Source organism: Castanea sativa, chromosome 7 (assembly GCF_040712315.1).
Source record: "Castanea sativa cultivar Marrone di Chiusa Pesio chromosome 7, ASM4071231v1".
NCBI classification, from domain to species: Eukaryota; Viridiplantae; Streptophyta; class Magnoliopsida; order Fagales; family Fagaceae; genus Castanea; species Castanea sativa.
This window is the reverse complement of record NC_134019.1, coordinates 16,370,615-16,393,601: the sequence shown is the minus strand read 5'-3', so window position 1 is coordinate 16,393,601 and position 22,987 is coordinate 16,370,615. Positions and strand designations below refer to the sequence as shown.

At 32.1% G+C, this 22,987-nt stretch overlaps 2 protein-coding genes across 2 annotated transcripts; both read left to right on the top strand.

The window, feature by feature from the left end:
• Positions 1–869: 869 nt before the first annotated feature.
• Positions 870–2,927, top strand: LOC142642979 (non-specific lipid transfer protein GPI-anchored 31-like). Its single transcript, XM_075817449.1, has 3 exons — positions 870–1,526; positions 1,669–1,701; positions 2,532–2,927. The coding sequence occupies exons 1-3, from the start codon at positions 1,175–1,177 to the stop codon at positions 2,702–2,704; spliced, it is 558 nt and encodes a 185-aa protein (XP_075673564.1). The 5' UTR covers positions 870–1,174; the 3' UTR covers positions 2,705–2,927.
• An 18,141-nt stretch (positions 2,928–21,068) lies between these two features.
• LOC142644045 (chaperone protein dnaJ 20, chloroplastic-like) lies at positions 21,069–21,596 on the top strand. Its single transcript, XM_075818733.1, has one exon. It carries the CDS (start codon positions 21,069–21,071, stop codon positions 21,594–21,596), a length of 528 nt encoding a protein of 175 aa, XP_075674848.1.
• The last annotated feature ends 1,391 nt before the right edge of the window (positions 21,597–22,987 follow it).

Sequence of the window (22,987 nt, the reverse complement as noted above, 5' to 3'; positions counted from 1 at the left end):
TGTCCACGTGCCAATCTCCTAATAAATCTGTATGGTGTTTACCATTTTATGCTCTACCTCTACTTTTTGGGCTGTATTTTGAGCCGTCCGCGAACACAGCCAATTTCATTAGTTACGTTTCTTTTGCTGTAATTTGTGTTTTATTAAAAATATTTTAAGTATTTTATTGTATTTGTTTCATTGAAAATATTAGTTAAGATAAATTTTTTTGAAAAATGTGATAAAAAGTTGTACTTTTATATTTTTGATAAAAAAATTTAGAAAATACATAATATCGCTTTTTTCAATCTAGTGGCTAGGTCAATAGTGACATGGCCAATATCAACGCTTTGGTTGTCGAAGCCAACGGTCTGGACCAGTGACTCCGATCATTGAGCCACCAGTTTTTGTAATTTGTGCATGAAAGTTTTTTCATAGTATACCAAAAACCTAATAATATTTTATAGCGAAACAGCCAAAGCTTAAATTTCATAATTTCGCTAATATTTTACAGGGAAACAATCAAAACTTAAATTTCACAATTTGGTTATTTGTGTGATTGTGAGTGAGCAATGAGCAAAAGGAAATAGTGAGTAGGAAGTTTTTATCACTCAGCCATGTAGGTTAACAAAACAAGTTAACAAATGGTAAAATTAAGGGTACCATTACTTGTGTCTCTAAAATTATATACTATTTTGAGTGTTTTTTTTAGTGTACTTTGAGTGTTTTATATTGGAGTATTGGACAGAAAAGTTAAAAAAAAAAACTTATAATTTTTTTTTCCTATAAGATAACTTTTTTTATTTTTTGCTTAAATTCTGATAAGATAACTAAAATTTAAAATGAATACAAATAGGAGTAGTATATGTTGAAGCATAAAGCGAAAGAAAAAAAACAATTTATATTAGCAAATTGCAATTCCCTTTCAACCTTTTTGAAAAAAGCTCTCTCTCTCTCTCATAGGTACAGTTACACACACAGCTAGAGTCCTCAGAGAATCAGAAAACCTCTTTTTTACCGCAACTTCTTTTCCCCTTGGACTCTCCAATCCACTTATTTAAAGTCACCCCACATTCTCCAACACCTCACGTCACAAACGCAACACAACACAAAACCCCACTCTCTCTCTACCTGTCTCTCACTCTGTACACTGTTTTTGTATTGTGTGTGAAAAGGAAAAAGAGAAGTAACAACAATGGCAGCAAAGCTAAACCTTTCAGTGATTCTGTGTGTATTGGCCATCTGGGTGGTTGGATATGCACAAGCTGCTGGGTCCTCGCACCACGCACCAGCACCATCAGTGGACTGTTCAAGCCTGATTTTGAACATGGCCGACTGTCTGTCCTATGTGACAAACGGAAGCACAGTGACAAAGCCAGAGGGGACTTGCTGTGTTGGTCTCAAAACTGTGTTGAAAGCTGATGCTGAGTGTCTCTGTGAGGCCTTCAAGAGCAGTGCTTCTTTGGGTGTTGTCTTGAATGTCACCAAGGCCACTGCCCTTCCTACTGCTTGCAAAGTCTCTGCCCCCTCTGCTTCCAACTGTGGATGTTAGTCACTTTTACATCTCTCCCATTTTTCTCTGTTTTGAATGGAATTCATTTCTGGGAAAGTTTTTCCCCTTAGATTTTGACACTTTTTTTCTTGGAAAATTATTACCTAATTTTTGTGGGGGGTTTTGTTGTTTTGCAGTGTCTTTGACTCCTGCTGGTGCTCCTGGTCCTGGTATGTTTTGAATCTTGTTACTGTACTCCAGAATTTTTTTTTTCTATATATAGATGTTTTTTTAAATAAAAAAAATTTTAAAAATTAAAGGTGGATACTTTCTCTTTTGTAAAATAAACAATATTGAGACTTGTTGCATTCTGGATTTGGTATATGATCTATAGAAAATTGATGTAGAAGAAGGAAAAAAAATGTAGACACCTGTCATCACAAGAGCACAAATAATAGAATTTAATGGGGCTTAAGAAGGGTAAGTCAAAACTTCAAAGGTTCAGTGTTTTATGAGAACCCACCTGGGGGTTAGGTGAAAAAAAGAAGACATTATAAAGCCAATATGATCCACGTGCTCCCTCCTTAGTCCCAACTCCTAAGAGAGTATTACCTTCAGTTTCAAAAAAGAAAAAAAAAAAGAAAAAAAAAAAAAGAAAAAAGAAAGAAAGAGAGAATTACCTGTGTATACCCCTATACCTTTGGATCCACAGGTAATTGGCAATTATTAGAACCACTATCAATTTTATAATTTTATCGAATTTTCACTGTGCATGTTGATAAATATGTCTAATCTTTTGGTGGCATTACTTTTCTAGCTTTGCTATGATATTGGGTTGTTCTTAGTTGATACACTTATTATCATTATTAGGGAATCTTCATTTTGTTTGAAATATTTGTATACTTTAATAAATTCTTTTGCAAATCTGATCAATAGTTTGTTCTCTCCTCCAAATATATAAGAATTGAAATTAAAAAATTGTCTTTGATGTGTATAATAATCTTTCAATTGTTTGACAATTAACACCTGACATCTGGACAATGTTTATTATTGTGTGTAGTTTCAGACCTCGCACCTAAACCTTCTCCAAGTTCAATTGCTCCAGCTGCTGCAGTAGGGAATGAAAATTCACCATCTCCGGCTCCGGCGGCGAGCTCAGGCTCAGGTTCTTCTGTGCTCACTATTTCAGCTGGATCCCTACTTGTTGGCTATGCGGTCGCGGCATTTTTCTAGGCTTTGAATGAATGACAGTGTCAATTTTGAGAGCAGAGCGGAGGAGGAGATGATGATATGAAAGGAAAATTGTTATGTTTATCTTTAATCTATCGTTGGGGATTCTATATGGTTATCAGTTTTTTTTTCTCTTTTCTGAGTAGATAATATTCATTATGTGGAGTTGGAACATTAACCTTGTTTGAGGTGGATTGTTTTATTTTAGTGTTTATCTATTCTTATATACTTGTTCTTCAAACATAACATGTACATCTGCAAACGCATTGATGTTGGTGGTTGTGTGAAAAGTATGGATGGGAGTCAGATATGCCAATTGTGATAAATGCCAATAGCAGAGTAAAGGTTTCCAATGACTGACTTCAATTGGAAAAACTGACTTCTTAAATTTTCATTTTGTTTTGTGTGGTGTTCGTACTGCAAAAGAAGCACCAGGAATCAGCTTTACATTGATGACAGTTGCAAAAATGGTTTACACTTAACATTGTCATTTTAGAAGATGCATTTTTAGTTTGGACTGGAAAATGAATAATTGTTTGGTTATTTATTATGCAACACTAGTAGATGATTTCCCGTATTTAATTGAGGGGAAAAGTCTCAAATTGAAAGCTGTTCTTGGTTGCCCCATGGTCCTGATCCCATGAATAGCCTCTGCTAATACCAATGTCTAATGGGGGTGGTACATTATGCATCTGATGCATCTCATGGCACATATGAAACGCTAAAGATTTCATTGTTTCTATAGAAAATCTCAATTATATATATATATATATATATATATATATATATATATATTTTAGATACCATGGTATTTCAAACTTATGAAGTCTGCACTATAGTGATTGTTCTTTTATCACGAGGCAAGGTTACTAATTAGTTTTAGTGATTGTTCTTTTATCGTGAGGTAAAGTTACTAATTAGTTTTTGGTGTAAGTAGAGATTGAATATTATATTTCATATTTGATGATAAGAGACTATACTAGTTAAGCTAATTAGAATTTATTATTATTATTATTATTATTATTATTATTTTAATGAGAGGTTCAATGGTACATAATAATAAATTAATGAGAAAAGTTAACAGATAGCTTAAGAGCCATTAAGAAAATATTTTTAGAAGTTTTTTATAAAAAAAGGGAAAGGCAAATAATTTTTATGACAACTCTTGTATATTTCTCATAAAAATGGAGTATCAATACTTTTCTAAACTTAACTTTATTAGGTTCAGCTAATTACCAATTAGGTGCAGTCTTTTATTTTTTTAAGATAAAAATTAGATGTAGTTCAAATACCCTTTAATAGATGTCTTTTACCTTCTCTCCTCTCTCCGTTTGTGTGAAAAATACTTAGTATTCTAAAAAAAAAAAAAAGTATCATTTACTAATGCTAATGGGAATCCAGATAATAAAATCAAATTTATTCTTTGCTATTTTTTAATCTAATGTCATTTATTCTACATTGAAGCTATATTTGTGTTTGTTTTTTCTTTTAGAAAATCAATTACCGAAAAAAGAAAAAAGAAAAGCATAATAAGTTATATATGCGACTTTCTTTTAATCTCTCTCTCTCTCTCTCTCTCTCTCTCAATAAGTTTATGTTGGAGCCATTTAACTTAGTTCGTTTTCCTTTTGTTTTGTTTATAAGGTGCCTGATTCAAGGTTAATGATTCAACATTATTTTTAATGAATATTTTGCAATTTCTAAAAGAAATTAATCAAATAATAATAAAAGGGAAAACAATATTAGTAGACAGTAAGTAAAGCTGAGAAACAATATACAGTACACCCAAAAGTTAATTTAAAGGAGGCACCAACTCAAGGATCATGTAATTATCAAGTTAAACATGATGTAAGTTGACTAGAGTTACACCTATTTTAGACCTTTGATTCTTATTAAATCTAATGGCTAGCAAAAGACTACCTCTCACATCATTAATATGTAATTATTATTTACCATGTCTAACTCATTTAAATTAAATTCCCCACATTCATCGCCTTACTATTAATAATCATCTTCCTATCCATCAAGCAAATCACCTCGGCAAAGATTGAGGATTGGCAAGCAAATCAAGGTATTTTGATGGACCTTTGACTTGGCGGTTCTCTCCACTTGAGCCTATCCTTTTACTTTCTTATTGTGAGTCTTACAAAATGGACAAAGTTACCATATGTTGCCATATATCTTTATTTAACATGAGTTTTAGTTGTAAGTAAAAATGAAACGTATTTATGAGATTTAATAAATATTTATGATAGGTTTTGGGTATTGGTTTCCATGGGCTTTAAATAACAATTTGAATAGTTTCTCATAATTGTTTCCATGGATTATTTTGTAAATGATATTTTCTTTGGGGCTTTTAAATAATGACTTCTAATATTTATTGAAAATAATATTTATCATGGGTTTTAAATAGAGGTAATATCCATGGGTTTCAAATAAAATATGGTAGCAACCACTATAGTGGAATAATGTGATATTCTCATGAGTTTTTCTATAGAAAATCATAATATGCATGTAAGGTGAATAATTATCATGAGTTTTGGAAATAGATATTATGAATGTTGTGGTGTAATATAAATAGTGACCATGAGTTTTTATATAAATTTCATGAGTTTATATTATGGTTGAAATAAATAATCATAACTTTCTGTGGGCTTTTATATTAGTAACACAAATTCATAATTCTTTATGGGCTTGATATATGTTTGCTATGGGTTTTGGAAAAATGAATAATGTTATGTAATATAAATAGTTACCATGGGTTTATAAAATGGTATGAAATAAATAAATATTATGGGTTTAAGATAAATCATAACTTTCCATGGGTTTTTATATTAGTAACACAAATTCATAATTTTCCATGGACTTGATATATGTTTGTCATGAGTTTTGGAAAAATGAATAGTGTCATGTAACATAAATGGTTATCATGGGTTTTATAAGATAGATTTCATAGGCTTTTAGTATTATAGTAATAGGTTTAAGAATTTAAAACATTGTTAATCATTGGACTTTAAGTGAAATACTTATGATATAGTATTTTGCCAAGTATTGATAGTTTTGGGTTTTTTACTAGGTTGGACTTTTAATATTGCCAACGTAAATTGAGTTTTTGATATTGTCAATGAAAATTGGGCTTTTGAAATATTGTCAAGCATAAGTAGCCTTGGGCTTTAAAAAAGAATGTGATGTGTGAATTGGGCTCGTAGGGCTAGTTTTGGGCTCAGCTAAATAATGATAATAAATTAGATAAGATATGAGTTTTTTGGGCTTTTGTGATAGTTTATATCGTAACCCAATTTAGATAATAAGATATGAAATATTTGTGGTTTACATAATAATAGGGCAAAAAATATTTGGGAAAGCCCAATAATGTATTAGTGGTGTTTGAAAATAAATAGGTGGTATTTAAATAAAATTAGGTGTAAAGAAAATGTACCCTAACATTCAGCCCCTCGAGTAACGTGTGATCAAATTATTTATAATACTATATTTTTTGAATGAAAAATATTAGGATCACAAGTGCAAGTGTTTTTTTTTTTTTTTTTTTTTTTGAAAAATAGTGGTTTATTATAGATAATGAGATAGGAAATATTTGTGGGCCAATGGGATGAGAAATATTCTTGGAGGCTCACACGGGCGAGTGTTTTTTTTTTTTTTTTTGAAAAATGGTGGTCTATTATAGATAATGAGATATGAAATATTTATGGGCCAACAGGATGAGAAATATTCATGGAGGCCCAAAATAATATATGGGTGAGATTTTAGTATTTTTTAGTGAATAAATAAAAATGATTAAATATGATTAGGGTATATGGCATGAGTGAAAAAATTTTACCTCAACATTTAGCCCTTAAGTAGTTGTTTCTTTCAACTGGAGTCTGTAAGTCTTTACAGGACGTAACATCAGCAAAAGAAGCATTAAGAAAGCATGATTTTTTTTATCCATAGAATGGTAGTCTGAAATATTTTGGGTTAGCAAATCTGTTTTGGGCTTTTTGGCCCGATAAATGATGTGGTGGATTTGAATTATTTTATTTACAAGGTTTATTGAATTTGGATTCATGGGTTTGGCACTTGGTAGTCACTGTTGGCTGTTTTGGGTGAATGACAAATTGTCAGATTCAATAAAAGAGTAAAAATGACATTCTCATATGTATTTAACGCCAAAAATGTAGTAAGAGTTGATTGAAGAACTAAATTGCTCATATTTGAAAAGTGAGGATCTAAAATGATCAGATTAAAAATTCTATGGACGAAAATAACATTTTTGTTTTCAGAAACTTTGAGGAACAAAATAATAGTTTAACCAAATATTAACTATAAGAGGATTAATTGACAACATTCTCAGTATCCTTATGAAGAATAAATGTTGACAAGGATTTTAGCATGTATTTGTAAATTTCTTTGGTGTGCCCCGAAATGTTCCATATCAAGATTTATTTTCCACCTATTTATATAGGTTCAGTGGTGGAGTTAGGATTTTAATTCAGGGCAGCAAGATCAAAAATTAAAATTAAAAGTAGAATTAATTTGAAAAATTAATCAATTTAATAACAAAAAATATACAAAAAACTATATGCTTATTTAATTTTATCCATAATACATATTTCATATCATCAAAATAAAGAATTAAAGAATAATAAATTCATATTTAATAACAATCATATTAAGAGAATAATTTAAATATATAAATTTTAAAAATATAATTTGATCCTAAAAATAAAATAAGAAAATAAAATAATATGAAAATGTTAAAGAATATAGCAACATTTTTGTAAAGCTGTATACATGTCTCATTTCTTCATTGAATGTTTTTTTCGTAGAGTACGAGTGTACAACCTTTCTTCTGTTGGAAATAATACACAAAGTAATAAAGGAAAAACAAGGATAATACAAAAGACAAACAAAAATAGATAACTTGGAGGCACAAAATTGTTATCCTTAGACAATATTTGCCCCCACACTGTTGTTGCTAAAAAGTTATCGCAAACTTGTCCCTAGGATACAACCAAGTTGTTGGATTTTACAGATAGCAATTTTGGAGATGAACCACATAATTTCTTGTATTTCTTGTGAACATAAGCTTCTATTTATACCCATAGGGTTATATTTTATCAAAAGACACATATAGAGAGTCAAAATGTTTCATAAAACCGTTCATAAGGTTTGAAACATCTTCAAACATTTTGAACAGTTACCAGAAAATTCTGTAGAATATTCAGTTTTACGAGTTTCGATTAGTCGAGAGTTCATTTCGATCGATCGAATGTTCAATCGAATAGCAATCGAATCATCTAGTGACTCCAGGATTATTTTCTTTATCATTTCAATCGATCGAGCAAAAGCTTCGACTGATCGAAAATCCTTTAAATTCCAGAACTTGAATTTTCACTTTATGAAAAAATACTCTCCAAACTCAAACATTATTATTACAACCTATCCATGTATATACCTATATACACAATATCTTCCGCTATTATTTTAAGTAGCTAAATTTTGAATTTATATAAAAAGTTAGTATTTGGAACTCACAAAAATGTCATTAGATGAAAGAGAAATGTTAGTAGACTCTACAATTTTAAACTTCAAACCATCAATAATGCTATAGATTCAATTTTTTCACAATAAAATTCATACTTATTGAAGTGGTTGACAACGAGTAATGAAGTAAAAGTGTTGGATCCCTGAGTATCAATTATGTCTACCATTCACCGTTAATTACTTTAGCACTTGTGAAATTTCTTTGTGAAAAATTGTGTATATAACATTAGTGTTGGTATACAAAGATGTAGCATTTAAAAAAAAAAAATTCTTTTGCGGCCCCACTAAAAATCAGTGAGAGAGAGTCAAAACAAATATTTAGGAGTCCGTTTGGTTAGGAGGATAGAAAAGTGAGAGGATAAAAAATGGGGAGGGAATGGAAAAGTGGGAGGGTAGAAAATATTTTAGTTTCCCTCATTTGTGTTTGGTTGAGAGGGTGAAAAACTTTTTTATTTGGTTGAGAAGAAAAATGGGAGGATAGAAAATAAAGTTTATATAAATTTACTTATATGCCCCTATTAAAAATAATGCCAAATTAAAAAGAAAGGAAAAAAAAAATCACCCGAGTTTGTTAAAAAAAAAAAAAGAAAAAAAGAAGAAGAAAAAAAGAAGAACCAAACGAAAAAAAAAAAAAAAACAAGAAAATGAAGCGATATGCATATCACTGATTCACTGTCACGCTGAGGAAGAAAAAAAGAAAGGAAAAAAAAGGAAAAAGAAAGTAAAAAACAACCAAAACATGAGAGGAGGGTTAGTTTAGTAATTTGACTGCAACTACTCTTTTTATCTATATTTTCTCCCCATATTGAGGAGATAATGTTTTGGTAGGTCGGAGAGAAAACACCTAAACTCCACTAATCTTTTTTCCTCTTCTCCCTCCAACCAAACACCCACAAAATTTATTCTCTCCCATTTTCTCTTTATTATTATTATTATTATTATTATTATTATTATTATTATTATTATTATTATTATTTAGTTATTTATTTAATTTTTTCAATCCTCCCTAAAATCTACCCAATCAAATGTACCTTTAAATTTTACGTGAGACCCATAAATCCCCATCTTTTGTGTAGGAAAAGACTAAATGAGGTTGCTAAGTTGCTTTATGGAAGTGAATTGATTAGTGTAAGAGCATTCTCATCAGATTTTTCATTAAAAAAATGCCATTTTAACACACCAAAAGCCTACTTTATTATTTTACTATATCATTTTACAATATCTCATTCACCAGATGTTTTATTCTTTAATTCTATACATTAAAATAATATTTACAACACATTAAAATAATATATTAACTTCTCCCAACATCATTATCAACAACAACGCACAACCACCACTGCCGCAACATCGGCCACCAACAACCATTGCCGCAATAACATCGACAGCCACCACTGGCACAAACCCACATCCACCAACATCACCTTAAAAAAAAACCACACAAAAAAAAAAAAAAATCCACAACAACCCAAAAAATAACTCCACCACCACCCACAATCAAATGAAACCCACAACTGGGAAAAAAAAAAAACGCCCAAACTTACATGCGATCTCCACCAGTTGACCTCATCAGTGAGGCCAAACTCTATGGCAACGGCCGATCTCAATGGCAATGGTTTAGGTGGAGAAAAAAGAAAAAAAAGAGAGAATGACCAAAAAAAAAAAAAGAGACAGAAAGGCGCAGAGAAAGTGATAGAGAAAAGAAAAAAGGGAAAAAAAAAAGAGAGAAAAAAAAAAGAAAAAAAGAGAGGTGAAGCTTCTGGAGAAAGAAGAAGAAAAGAGGAAAAGAGAGTGACAGAGATGGAGTGGCGGAGAAAGAAAGAAGAAAAAGAAAAAAAAAAAGAGAAAGAAGAGAGAAAGTCAAAAAGGATGAGAGAGAAATGAATAAAAAACTATTTTTTTTAGCATCTCAATTTGTACTATTCCATCTTTGGAATGGTATCGTTCACATGCGGTAAAAATTATGAGATTTGGAACACCTCATGAGAGGGGTTTTTGGTGATTGATGTGTCAAATGCCAAATATTTGGCATTTGACACACCTGATGAGAATGCTCTAAGTAGGAGTGTCCACAGGTCGGGCTGGGTCGGGTTCGTGCCCAACCCAAACTCGACTTGACCTTCTCGGGTGGGGAAAATTTTGACCCACAACCGACCCGTGGGAAGTTTCAGATCAACCGGGTCGGGTTGTATTGGGTTTCGGGTAATAATTGCTCGGTTTCGGGTTTTGTGATATCGCTGGATTTTGGCTGAAATCTAACGAGATTTGGCCGAGTTAGAGTCGAGCTTACCGGAGTTTGGTCGAGTTTAAGTAGATCTGAGCTAGATTCGCCGGATTTAAGTATGTCTGAGTGAGGATTTGAGCGAATTTGAGTAAAGGAAGGCCAAACATGGCTGGATCGGAGCTGAGAAGCCCAATTGTCGTTGGATTTTAGCCTTCTTTTTAAGGTTTTGTCAGGCAGGTCGGGTAGATTAGGTTTTTGAGGACGAAACCCGCTATTCGACCTACCGAGGTCGGGTTCTAAAGATTGGGACCCATCACCGACCTGTCAGAGGTGTTGCTCTGGCCGTGATGGATCGGTTTCGGTCAGGCTGATCGGTTCTGACGGGTCTTCGGGTACTCTGGACAGCCCTAGCTCTAAGGGGGCAAAATAGTGAAATACTTCTAATAAGTAATAAGTGTCAGCAAAGATCAATTTTTGGGGAGCTTAAGCCTCAAGGGGGACAATTTCCCCTTCTTGACCCTTGGCTCCACCAGTGGTTCCCAATACATGTCTTTGAAAATACTGTGTAATTATAGCTTAATTCCGCGTTTGTATAACAAAAGCTCTTCAAATAGACAAATAGTAGATCTCCTTCATTCTAAAACTTCAAACAACTAACACTTTCTATCTGAAGAAATTCAAGTCTATTTAAGTTCAAATGGCAAGTTCGAAGCAATTTAATTATGGCGAAGTTTTTTATTATTGTTATCATGGCACTTGTGGCTTTTATTGAGAACACCCGAGTCTTTACTCTTTAGTTGAGATTCCTGGCTATCATCCATAATGTGAATATGTTTCATCATAGCGTTAACATTGGAAATTATATATAAAATGCATGGGTGAAGTGTTTTAGGCTGTGTTTGGCTCTATGCAAATTCATTTCCGAGTGTAAAATAGATTCGGGGGAAAATATTTTATGTAAAAGGAAAACATGTTCTGTTGTTTGACTGTATTGTGAAAATTATGCTGGAAAATTATTTCTTGTGTTTGGTCTTACATGTAAAAAACCTATTTTCAAAAAAGGGAAACACAAGTCAGCCCCCAACCACCACTTGGTCCAGCCACCGCCACCACCAAGGAAAAGCATAACCCACTACCAACCACCTAAAATCCAGATCGAGAAGAGGGAAAAAATTGCCTCTATTGCTCCCTCTTACCACCAAAATCCACCAAAACACACCACTCACACCACCACAATAACAACAAAATCTGAAATCAAAGAAAAAGAATATCAAACACAGAAATATGTGGGAGGTTTGGTTCGAGTTAGAGAGAAAAAGTGAGATGAGAAGATGAAGACCACCGTGGAGAAGAGAGGGAGGGTGAGACCAATCCAGATCGAGCTATGGCGGTGGTGGATCAGGTTCATGCAGAGGTGGAAGAGGTGTTTGACTGGTCGGCGGTGAGGTGGAGTGAGAAGATGAGGGAGAAACTCACTGTGGGTTGAGAGGAAAACGGCGGAGAGGTGAGTTGGAGAGCCTGGTGGAGCATGGCCTGCGGTCGGTTGTCAAGATCGGAGCTCAACCTGTACTCGTCGGTGCATGGCTGGCTATCGGAGAGGTGGGTCTTGGGTGTTTGTGGATTGGTGATGAGGGAGGGGTGGTTGAGATCTTCAAGTGTGTGATGTCTTTGAGGAGTGGGCTAGTGGTCCGTGATGGCCAGATCGGTGATGTTAAGCAAGAGGGAGAAGAAGAGTTGAGGAAGAAGAGAGAGAAAAAAAAAGAAGCTTGGCCGACGCGTGATCTGGGCAAAGGGTGGGTGTGATTTGGGCAGTAGGGGCAGCACAATCTGGGTTGGCTGGAGCTTGGCTAGGTAGCCACCTGTGCTCTCTCTCTCTCTCTCTCTCTCTCTCTCTCTCTCTGTGTGTGTGAGTCCTGGAAATCATTTGATGGTAAAATAGAAACTAAAATGAATTTACGGCTTGGGAGGTTTATTTTACAGTCAAACTGAATTCTATTTTCGGTTTGACTATATTTTCAAGCGGTGCCAAACACACACCCGGGTGTAAAATGTTTTCAGATTTTAATTTACCACTGAAACAAACGCAGTCTTAATCTATTGATAATAAGTGGAAGCTAGTTGATTTCAATGTTTTCATAAAATATTCTTACAAATATAATTTTTTTGAAAAAAAAAAAGTTATAGTGATTTCATTTATACAATATAAAGAAAAACAATGAGAGAGAAATAAGAGACATTTTTGAAGCCAAACAATGTTCTCATTTTCTTTAGGAGCACTAGCAAGAGTTAGAGTAACTCTCTTACATCTTAAAAGAACACTAACAAAAGAAACAGTATGAAAACTTTCACAAATAATAAAAATATCCTCTAAAATCTAAGCAACATCTTAAGGTAGTTCTTACCCTACTTCAAGAACTCCATGAGTTCAAGAAGACATTTTGCAACGAACTTTGGAAATCCACATTCTAAATAGAACAACAATGCTTTCCACATACATAACAAGTAAATTTGTGCTAAAAACATGTTTTGCATTTTTGGGTGTTTGTTTGCTTGTAAGATGTGGTCAAATTTGTAAAATTTATTTGGGTGAGAGAAAATTTATTTGCAACCGTCTCTCTCTCTTCCTCTCTTCATTGACACCATTGTTGGTGACTGGGGCTGTAGGTTTTGGTGGTTAGGCTGTTGCTCATGAACTCTTGTAATGTTTCTACTAAAAATGTTTTAAATTGAAAATATTTTACATTTGAAAATGTCGTATAATTAAACAAATAAAGCGGTTAGGATAAAACATTTTACACTGCCTATTTTATAACTTATTGATACGAGAAGTTGCGACTGATCTAATGTTATTTTCGTTTAAATTCATTATTGATACAATTTTTATTGTATACTAGTCACAAAATACAACTTTAACAACTATAAATAGAAATTATTATGAAAAATTTTGAGGGACTTTACTTTTTGGGGCCGTGCTGATTTGGGTGTGACTTGTAGACTTGAAACCCCAGTATGAAATATCCCTCCCCCCCCCCCCCCCCCCCCAAAAAAAAAAACATGTATGCCACTATATGTTGTTTGGACTCTGGATCCGAAAGTGTCCGTTGTTGTTTTGAATTTTGAATGGGAACGAATTTCAAAACTTGCAAGTTATCCTTTGATAAGATTTTATCTTTTGTTGCTTTTATTGCTTACAAACCTTTCACGTAATCACATGTGCTTGTGAAGTTGACACGTTCTATGTCTCTATATGGAATATATATAAGTTTTCAAATCCAAAATTGTCCTATATGGTTCGAGACCCAGTAGCAGAAGGCACTTAAAAAAAATATTATAACTTTCTGCAGTTTTCTCAGCTAGCTAGGCAAGGCCATAGTACAACTAATTCATGTATTCACATCTTTTGGAAACTAAAACTACATCAAACAATGGATTCAACTCTTAACTTCACTTTCCCTTATAAATCCAAGCAACCAAGAAGATAAAAGTTTCTTGCCACAAAAGGAGAAACAAACTAAGAAAAGCAATCTATACATGTCAACATTAATTTATATACAAGAGTCAGATATTAATCAAATTATCAAACAACTGCTAGCTTCCTCCTCTTGGCATTAGCAATAATAACAGGCTCGGTCGACTTGTATACATTATAAATAGATCGAAACCTCCTTTTCCTTCGATAGAAAATCTCATCACCATCTTCTTCTTTTTCTTCAATGGTTTCCCTGATGTTATTAGTAGAACATACATCAGCTGCATCATCACCTTTGCTCCGTTCTACTTTCACCTCCGAGCTGTTCGTGTTGTTATCATCGTCCTGGTTGTGGTTGTCATCGGAGTCTCCGCTGAGTTGTATTAGCTGCTGAGCCACGTCCATCTCTGACTCTGAGAAACTATAGCCGATATGCTTCTTCTGGGTTCTTCCATCTTTGCAAGCCGATGATAGTTTTGCCATTGTTTTCCCGATGAAATCGAGAGAGAAAAGACAGAGAGAAAGAGGAAAAATATCAAAGATAGGCATAGATGCCCTTATATATAGAAGAGGATTGAGTCATAAGTCGGTCAATTATTATTATTATAATATTTCATTACGCGGCTGCAGATTAAGTAAATAATCCCTCTTTTCTTGCTTGAAAAGTAATCTATATTTTGCGTTTTTTTTTTTATTACTAAAAAAGCTCACACGTCGATCAATAATATGTGTTCTTTTTGGGCCTACTTTATTATACAGACTGGGCGTTCGCTAACAATAGCATAAAATTCAAAAAGTTTAGAATGGCAAAAATATTTTTGTATGGGCTACTTTCTCTTTAAAGGTGTTGCATACTTCTTGGTAATTATTTTTTGCATAGACTTCACCTGGCTAATGGGTCGGTGTAATCAAGTTCATATCGAAAATGGGCTTTCGTTAACAACAATATATTGTTCTTTTTGGGCCTACGTTATTATATATACTGGGCCTTCGTTAACAATGGCCTAAAACTTAAAAGTTCAGAATGGCATAAATATTTTTGTATGGGCCACTTTCTCTTTAAAGGTGTTGCATACTTGGCATTTTTTTTTTTTTAGCATAGACTTCACCTGGCTAATGGGTCGGGTAATCAGGTTCATATAAAAAATGGGTTCATATCCAAGGTTGATTGAGTTGCGGGTCAATGCATATTTTTTCACATGAAAAAAATAAATATATAGATGAACAAAAAATAAAAGTACTAAATATAAAAAATAACAAAATACTCACAAATGAAAGTTAAATACTTTATAGATTCTTAAATTTACACAATTCAAAGTTCACTAATAATATCATTACTATAAAAATTAGGTGATTTTCCATTAAGTGCCCAAAAATGGAACTAGGAAACAAAGCTATGTAATGTTTCATTACTATAAAATGAAACATTACATAGCTTTGTTTCCATTAATAACATTACGTACTTCCTCTTCCAAATTAAGTTGTCCCTTTTTCCTTGGATCAATCCATGGATATCTCACCTACTTGTTAGATAGAATTGTGCTTGTTATTGTCTTTATTAGGAAAAAAAATCACTTTAAAAAACAGTTTGGATATAAGTTGACCCAACCTAACTTGACCTGATCTAGAAATTAAGTGGATTGAGAATGGGTCAACCCATTTTTCCTCCAAGTCCAAAAACCAGAATCAAATCTGGTTAGGATCCAATTTTGCTAGGTGGATAAATGACATTAATGTGTAACCTCGTGCATATGCACGGTACACTTAAAAACAATTATAATTACACGGTTCAATTATAATTTTTTTTAGAAGATTTTAAATTATACATGGTATTAGTTTATAATTTTTTTTAAACCATATATTTCTAAAATATGTAATGATTTCTCATATGTATAAAATTTAAAACTTAATTGGTGTTTTTTGCACCCAATAATTTACTTGCCACAAAAATTAAACAAATTAGATAGATACGTGGCTCAAAATTGAACTTTAACTGAAATTTCATTTAAAATCTAATTGGATTTGGATTTTTTAATTTTTATACTCAATAATTCATTTGGCACACAAATTTAAAATTAAATGGGACATGTGGCTTAAAATTAATAATCCAATTGAAATCTAATTTGATTTTTTCTGAGTTTTGACTTTTAATATATATATATAAATTTGGCAGAGTCAAGCCTCATAGGTACATGAGGAGAACGGGATTCAAGAGTATTTGTTGAAAGAACATTTATAAGTGAGGTTTTTTGTAGCAAATCTAGAGGTATAAATCCATACTTGATTATCTCAAAATGTAATTGTTTTTACTTTCATTTCCATCAAATTCAAATCAAGCGAAATAATCGCAACACAACATCCCTTAAAAATAAAGAGATGGGTTCAAGTTACACCTGGTGTAACTCTAAAGAGTTACACATTTTTTAAACCATTGAATTTAAGTAGATCCAATGGTTAAAAATAGACCCTCATTAATGCTAATATTCTAATTAATCTCATTTATTATCTCTTATTTAATACATTCCATACTTATTTCTAAACCCAAAAAACTTTATACGACTGACTCCTTCTCTCTCCATTGCACGTCCCTCTCTTCCTCTTTGCATGTTTTTCTCTCTATCTCCTCCACGGCTCTTCCACCTCCATGGCCAGATTGCTAGCAACCAAAAACAAAAAAGCTATAGCCTGCCATACTTTGTTGAATAACATAACTATTGCTGCCCTATATGCCTGAAACTTTTAATGTCATATATTGTTCTTCATCTTTTAATATTGTTCATGGAAGTTGCAAAGATATGATCTAATTCTCTAAGAGGTTGAACAGATGGAAATTGTAAAATTCTTGTCTGTGGGATCGCTTGGGTTTCTCGAATCAAAGAAGTTGTTGGAGAAGCTAAAGCCTTTACCACCTATTATTTCAAAAGTATGATTCTTTTATATTTGATTGACGTTATGCAAAGTAAAGAGATTTGTTATTCCCTATTAAAGCTTGGGTATACATTCTAATGTGTGTAAGTTCTTGTCACGTTGAAGTGTTCTGTCTTGTGTTTGATCATGGAGGTTGTCCTGTTCTTTTCCCCTAAGAACTTGTAATTCAATATGCTTCATGTTCCAATAGCGCAATCAAAACTCTCTAGCATTACTCTTGTTTTTTGATATACTATGCCAATTTAAAAATTATTTTTACTGCACATCAAAAATGCAAATGCTAAGATTGTTGTCAAGTAAGGCTTTGTGTGAGATTGTACCAAACATGGCCCTTCTAAATGATACGTACATCTGTTTGGGCTTGTCTATACCAATCAAGGTAAGCTGAAGAAGCTAGGTCTTCCCTGAATTCGAGTGCACATTGCAATTACTAGGGAATTGGAGTATAGGAGTTCTTAACTATTTATTTAGGAGTTGATATAAATTTCTAAAAAGGCAATTGAAGTCTGGGGAGACAAAGCCTCAACTGGTATTGTATAGCCTTATAAAGTTTTTTGGGTTTAGAAATAAGTATGAAATGTATTAAATAAGGGATAATAAATGAGATTAATGAGAATATTAGCATTAATGAGGGTCTATTTTTTAACGTTGGATCTACTTAAATCCAATGGTGCAAAAAATGTGTAACTCTATAGAGTTACACCATGTGTAACTTGAACCCATCTCAAAAATAAAAATAAAAATTCTAAAGAAGACAAAATAGACAGTTTCCGATGTCCCTACTTCTCATTTCCAGTTTATAATTTTTATCTATCCCCAATCACTCTCAATCCCACATAATGCAGCATATTAAAAATTAATAATTGATTGAAAGTTAATTTGAAACATAATATTAAAAAAAAAATGATAGATCACATGAACTTTGTTTCATCTATAGCCAATCACTCTCAATCCCACATATATAATGGAACAAATTACGGAAAGCCAACATTAATAAGTGATTAGAACTTTGAGAGTTTTTTTTTTGAAAGTTGAAACATAATAGAAAAGAAAAAAAGAAAAAAATGATTGAAATATACGATATTTAACAAAATTATACAATATTTTTTATATCAAGCCAACACTTGATTATTTTAAGATATGTATTGTACCTATATTTTCTTTCGTACATGGGTACCATGTAAGCGAAACCCTTTATTTAGTTAAAAAAAAAAACTAAAAAAGAGAGTAGGATTGATTTGTTTTGTTTTGTTTTGCCGGAAATTAACGAATAATTTGACCATACTGGCCGTTAATGGAAGCATGGGTGGTCACATTGTTTTGGACGAAAACAAATGAAGAGGACTCCCTAGCTAGTCCCGTCTCACATTGGTTGTATCAGTCAAAGAGGGCTCGAAGTGGGGAAGGGAGCTGTGTGTGTTTAATTCTTTTTGTTTTTTAGGAGAACACTCAACATTCTGTCATTCTTGGCTCCTCCCTTTAACCCATTCAAAAGATTGCCTTGTACAACCCGATAACGCATGGACAATTTTGAATAATTCAATATTTGGCTTTTAATCCTTATTATTTAACACGGAATCAAAGCTATAAAAAGAAACTTGAGGCGCACAAACACAATCTTTTAGTCAAACTAAAAATTAAAAAAAAAAATTCATATGTCTATACAATGTTATTATTGTGTACTTCGGGAGTATACTCTCTCCCTCTCACATAAGGATCGTAGGTCCTATTCATCATGAGGTTCGCCTTTATGTAAGAGGAAGAGAGTATACTTCCAGACTATTTAATAGTTTTCCATGTCTACATGTTGTAAATTCGTAAACTGTACTGATTTGTTAATTAGTTATGGTTTTGCAATTAAAAGATAAATATTTATTAATATATATATATATATATATATATATATATATATATATATATATATATATATATATTAGTTTTCATTAAATTTGCAGAATGAATTAATTTTTAATATGGATGGCAAATGTGAGGCGGCTGGTGCTAGTTGAGGTGATTGGATCTTAGGTCAGCGGTGTATGGTATATATTAGATGGTCAATTTTGGGTTGTAAGAGACTTGGTATTGTGGATGACTGATTGAGCGGTTGTTGTGGAAATTATGGATGGGTTTGACTTTGACCACCACCAAAGCCAAAGTGGTGAGCAGCATACATAGACATATAAGTAGGCGGTTTTGCTTTTATATTTTTATTTTATTTTTTAAAAATAATGGACGTTATTTATGGATAACTTACAATTGGCATTGTGGTTAATCTTTCTAAATAACATATGAAACTTCAATACTAACATAGATACTGTCAAGGGTCTTTTAACTCAACTAGCACTTTATATTATTTCCAATAGAAAAATTTATGATTCAAATTTCTCTCACAATTATTGAATTATAAAAAAAAAACCTAATATAGACATCTCAAATCTCACAATCCTCTCTTAAAATTCTAAAATAATTATATTCTTAAATAAGTTGTGAAGAGCTTTATAGTTTAATTGACACAATTTGGTGTTTTTATCGAGTACATTGAGAGTTTAAATCCCCACTCCTACTATCAAATATTAAAAAAGAAAGAAAAAGCTTATATACATCCTTTTCATTTTATATAGGGTGGGGACTAGAATGGCAACTAGGAAAGAAAATGAAGAAAATAAAGAGAATCTAAAGAAGTGTTATGTTAACGAGTGCCTTTAGGGCATTGGTTAACAATCCATTTTAGGAAAGTTTGGCACCACTTTTATGGGAAATGAAAAAAATTTATCAAAAAATTAATTACTTTTTTTCTTTTCCCATAAAAACTTTCTTTAAATGGATTATTAACCAATGTCCTAAGGATATTTGTTAGCATTTCCCTATAAAGAATTTGTAAGAAAGATTTATCAATTTTTTTTAACGCTAACATTTAATTAAAACTTTTGGTTGCCATATGTGCAATTACATCATATTAAGTAGTCATAAAGTGGAATTAATTAGGTACAGTTCATTAGGATCCTCAATTAAATTCAAAAACATGTTTGTATTGGCTAATGAAGCATAAATAATGTTTTTTTTTTCAAATGAAAATTAAATTCTATGCAACTATGTCTTTGAATTTAATTGAGAAACTTAATGTATTGTATGTAAGGAATTGTATTTAAGTTTTACTTAAATAAAATGTTAAAGATCATATTTATATTTGTTTATGTATATGATGTGTAAGGGCCCAAGTGGCCCGATTTTGTATAAACTATAAACTACACCTAACCCAAATCATTTCATTTTTTTTTTTGTGAAACATCTAACCCTAGACCTTGTAGCATCGATATATACCCTACTACGGTTCTTTATATTACACATTGATGATAATAAACATGTACCCATCTAAAACTTTTATATTGTGGACGTAGGCCAACAGAATAAATCATGTCATCTTTTTTATTGTGGACTTCCTATCTTTCATTCCTTGCTTTTACATCTTTTTTTCATTAATTTTAACATAAAATAATCGTATTGGTATAGGTTTTACGAGGTAAGAAGTAAAACTAGTAACTAATATGATTGGACATATTAAAAAAATTGATTTTTTCTAAAACTGAACTTCAAAATATATACCCATACAAAAGAGCAGTTTTCATTTCAATAATTAAGTGTTAGAATTAGAAAGCATTTTTTTCCCACAATGATCTTAATGGTTAATTATTAATAAATATCTAATATATCAACGTATACGTAAATACAATAATTTTGATGTGAAGGAGGGGAATATGATGTTTTACCAACATTAATTGTTTTCTTTTTCTTTATAAAAATTTTATTTAAATTGATTATTAACCAATGTCATAAGAGTATTCATTAGCATTTTTCTTATTATTATATATATTCTTTGGTAAACATGATTAATTGATATAAAAAAATGTAATATAAATTGAATCAAAACGCTGGGAGGCCGCACACCACGATAACATCAACTGATTCGATGCTTACCAAGGAGAAAACGCGTTTTGCTTCGTAGTTACCAACTTAATTACCACTATTTCAGTCTTCATGGCAACTTGAAGAGCCAAGTCAATGTTTTCATGTCGTGCGCATTCATTTCCTTTAAACTTTAATAAATAAAGAGACTAAAACCACAAACCCAATAGACTGTGCTCCCTATATATAAGGATTGACATTTATTCCTCTTTCTTTCAAGCTATTGCTTATTAAAAGTAATGGCTTTTTTGCTAAGTTCAAGCCAAACCAGTGTCATTTCATTGCTCTCTCTTTCATTTCCCATTAAACAACAACGGCCTCGTGTGCTTGTCAATAGTGTTTCATGCAGAGCCACCAAAGTTATTGGTAGTGAAAATAATTCAACCAATTTCTATGAGCTCCTTTCTTTGAGTCCAAACAACGCAAACATCAACGAGATAAAGAAAGCATACAGAAACAAGGCTCTTCAATATCACCCTGATGTTTGTCCACCTCCCATGAAAGAAGAGTCGACCAGAATTTTTGTTCAACTGAATGCTGCATACAAGACTTTGTCAGATCCTATGTTGCGCAAAGAGTATGATTGTGAATTGTGGGGGCTGACAAATAATTATGCGTCAACATTGAAGATGGATGAGGATGTTGCAAGAACTAGGTGGCAAGAACAAATTAATGGATTGAAAATGAGATCAAATCGTCGTATGGCTCAAAAGGAAGGGTCACGGGGTAGTAAAATAAGGGCTCAGAATATGAGGAGCAAGGACTAATATTTTCATTTAAAAAAAATAAATTACATGTTAATAGTTCTCAGGCTCTGGGCAATTTATCTGTTGTATTTATTATTACTTTGTAATAGTTTGTTCTAAATTTATTTATTAACATTTTACATGTAAGTATGAAAATGGGGGAATTCTTTATTTATTTATTTTAAAAATTAATGCCAAATTCACAAACTTTTTCTTTTTCAATTTGCTGATGTGGTATGTGATTATTAGTAAGTAAAAAAGTGATGTTAGTAGTGTGACCTAAATGAGAACAAATAAGAATTTATCATGTCAATAATTTGTAAAAATATTATAAAATAGTTGACAATTGTAGCATTACGATTTATTTTTGAATGCTTCGATTTTTTAGCATAGATATTGACGTGTGAAGTATCTTTGATGTGTGGGGGCTATTGTTAAGATAAAGTAATACCCGTTCTTATATGTATGTATGGTTTTGAACTTCAAAACTCACATTAATTTATGCTGAAAATAGTTTCACAAATAAAGAAGTTTTGATTGGACAAGTGTAAACCGAATAATCAGTAAGTAAGAACATAAAATAAAAAATAAAAAGAGAAGTTTTGGAAAAGTTGTATAGAATCATGGAAAAACATTGTTCTTAAAAGTTGATTTGTATGGCCCAAAATAAAAATTTGGTGTAATTGGTTCTCAACGCTAAATAGTATCCTAAGATGGGACTATAGTATTGACTTTTGTATTGGACATACTTCTACACACAAGGTTTCAAGAAAAACCTTTTAATATGCCTTTCCTTTACAATAGTATGGTAGAATACTATTCACACAAGAGAAAATAAGTGGGAGATGGAAGAGAAATACTTTCAAGAGAAGAAAATAACAGTGTTATTGTTCGGAGAGAGAGAAAGAGAGAGAGTAAGGGGTGTTTGATTTGTGTTTTCAAACAATAATTTTTAAACAACACTATACTTATTTTTACACACTTTTTTAATCACACGTATTTTCACAAATATTTTTAAATAACAATTTTCAATTTTTAAACACATATAACAAGCGGACCCTAATTAGTTCTAATGAAAATTAGGTGTTCTGATGGTGTGTAAAATAAGCCACTAAGTTAGCCAGATAACAATAAAACAATAACTTAGCTTACAAAGAAAGCTAAATTCAATGAGCAGAAATAAATCTTAAATGCTCAAAATATCTTGAAAAAATAGCAAAAATAAAAGTCCAAAGTAAAATTGATCTGGACCTAGATGTTCAAGATGCGACAGGGTACGTACACGTGTGTTATAAATAAGGCCAAGTTCATACTAGACCCATATATCTATTAATAGTTATATAAAAAGAGCCAATGACTCTTGCCACAGTAGGCATTTGGTTTATTCAACTTCTGTCTTTTGTAAAGAAGCC

Excerpts from the sequence above, each read along its gene's own strand:
- LOC142642979 (XM_075817449.1), top strand. The coding sequence starts at position 1,175 with ATGGCAGCAAAGCTAAACCTTTCAGTGATTCTGTGTGTATTGGCCATC. Across the intron at positions 1,527-1,668 it reads CTCTGCTTCCAACTGTGGAT|TGTCTTTGACTCCTGCTGGT; the intron begins GTTAGTCACTTT and ends GTTGTTTTGCAG. Across the intron at positions 1,702-2,531 it reads TGCTGGTGCTCCTGGTCCTG|TTTCAGACCTCGCACCTAAA; the intron begins GTATGTTTTGAA and ends TATTGTGTGTAG.
- LOC142644045 (XM_075818733.1), top strand. The coding sequence starts at position 21,069 with ATGGCTTTTTTGCTAAGTTCAAGCCAAACCAGTGTCATTTCATTGCTC.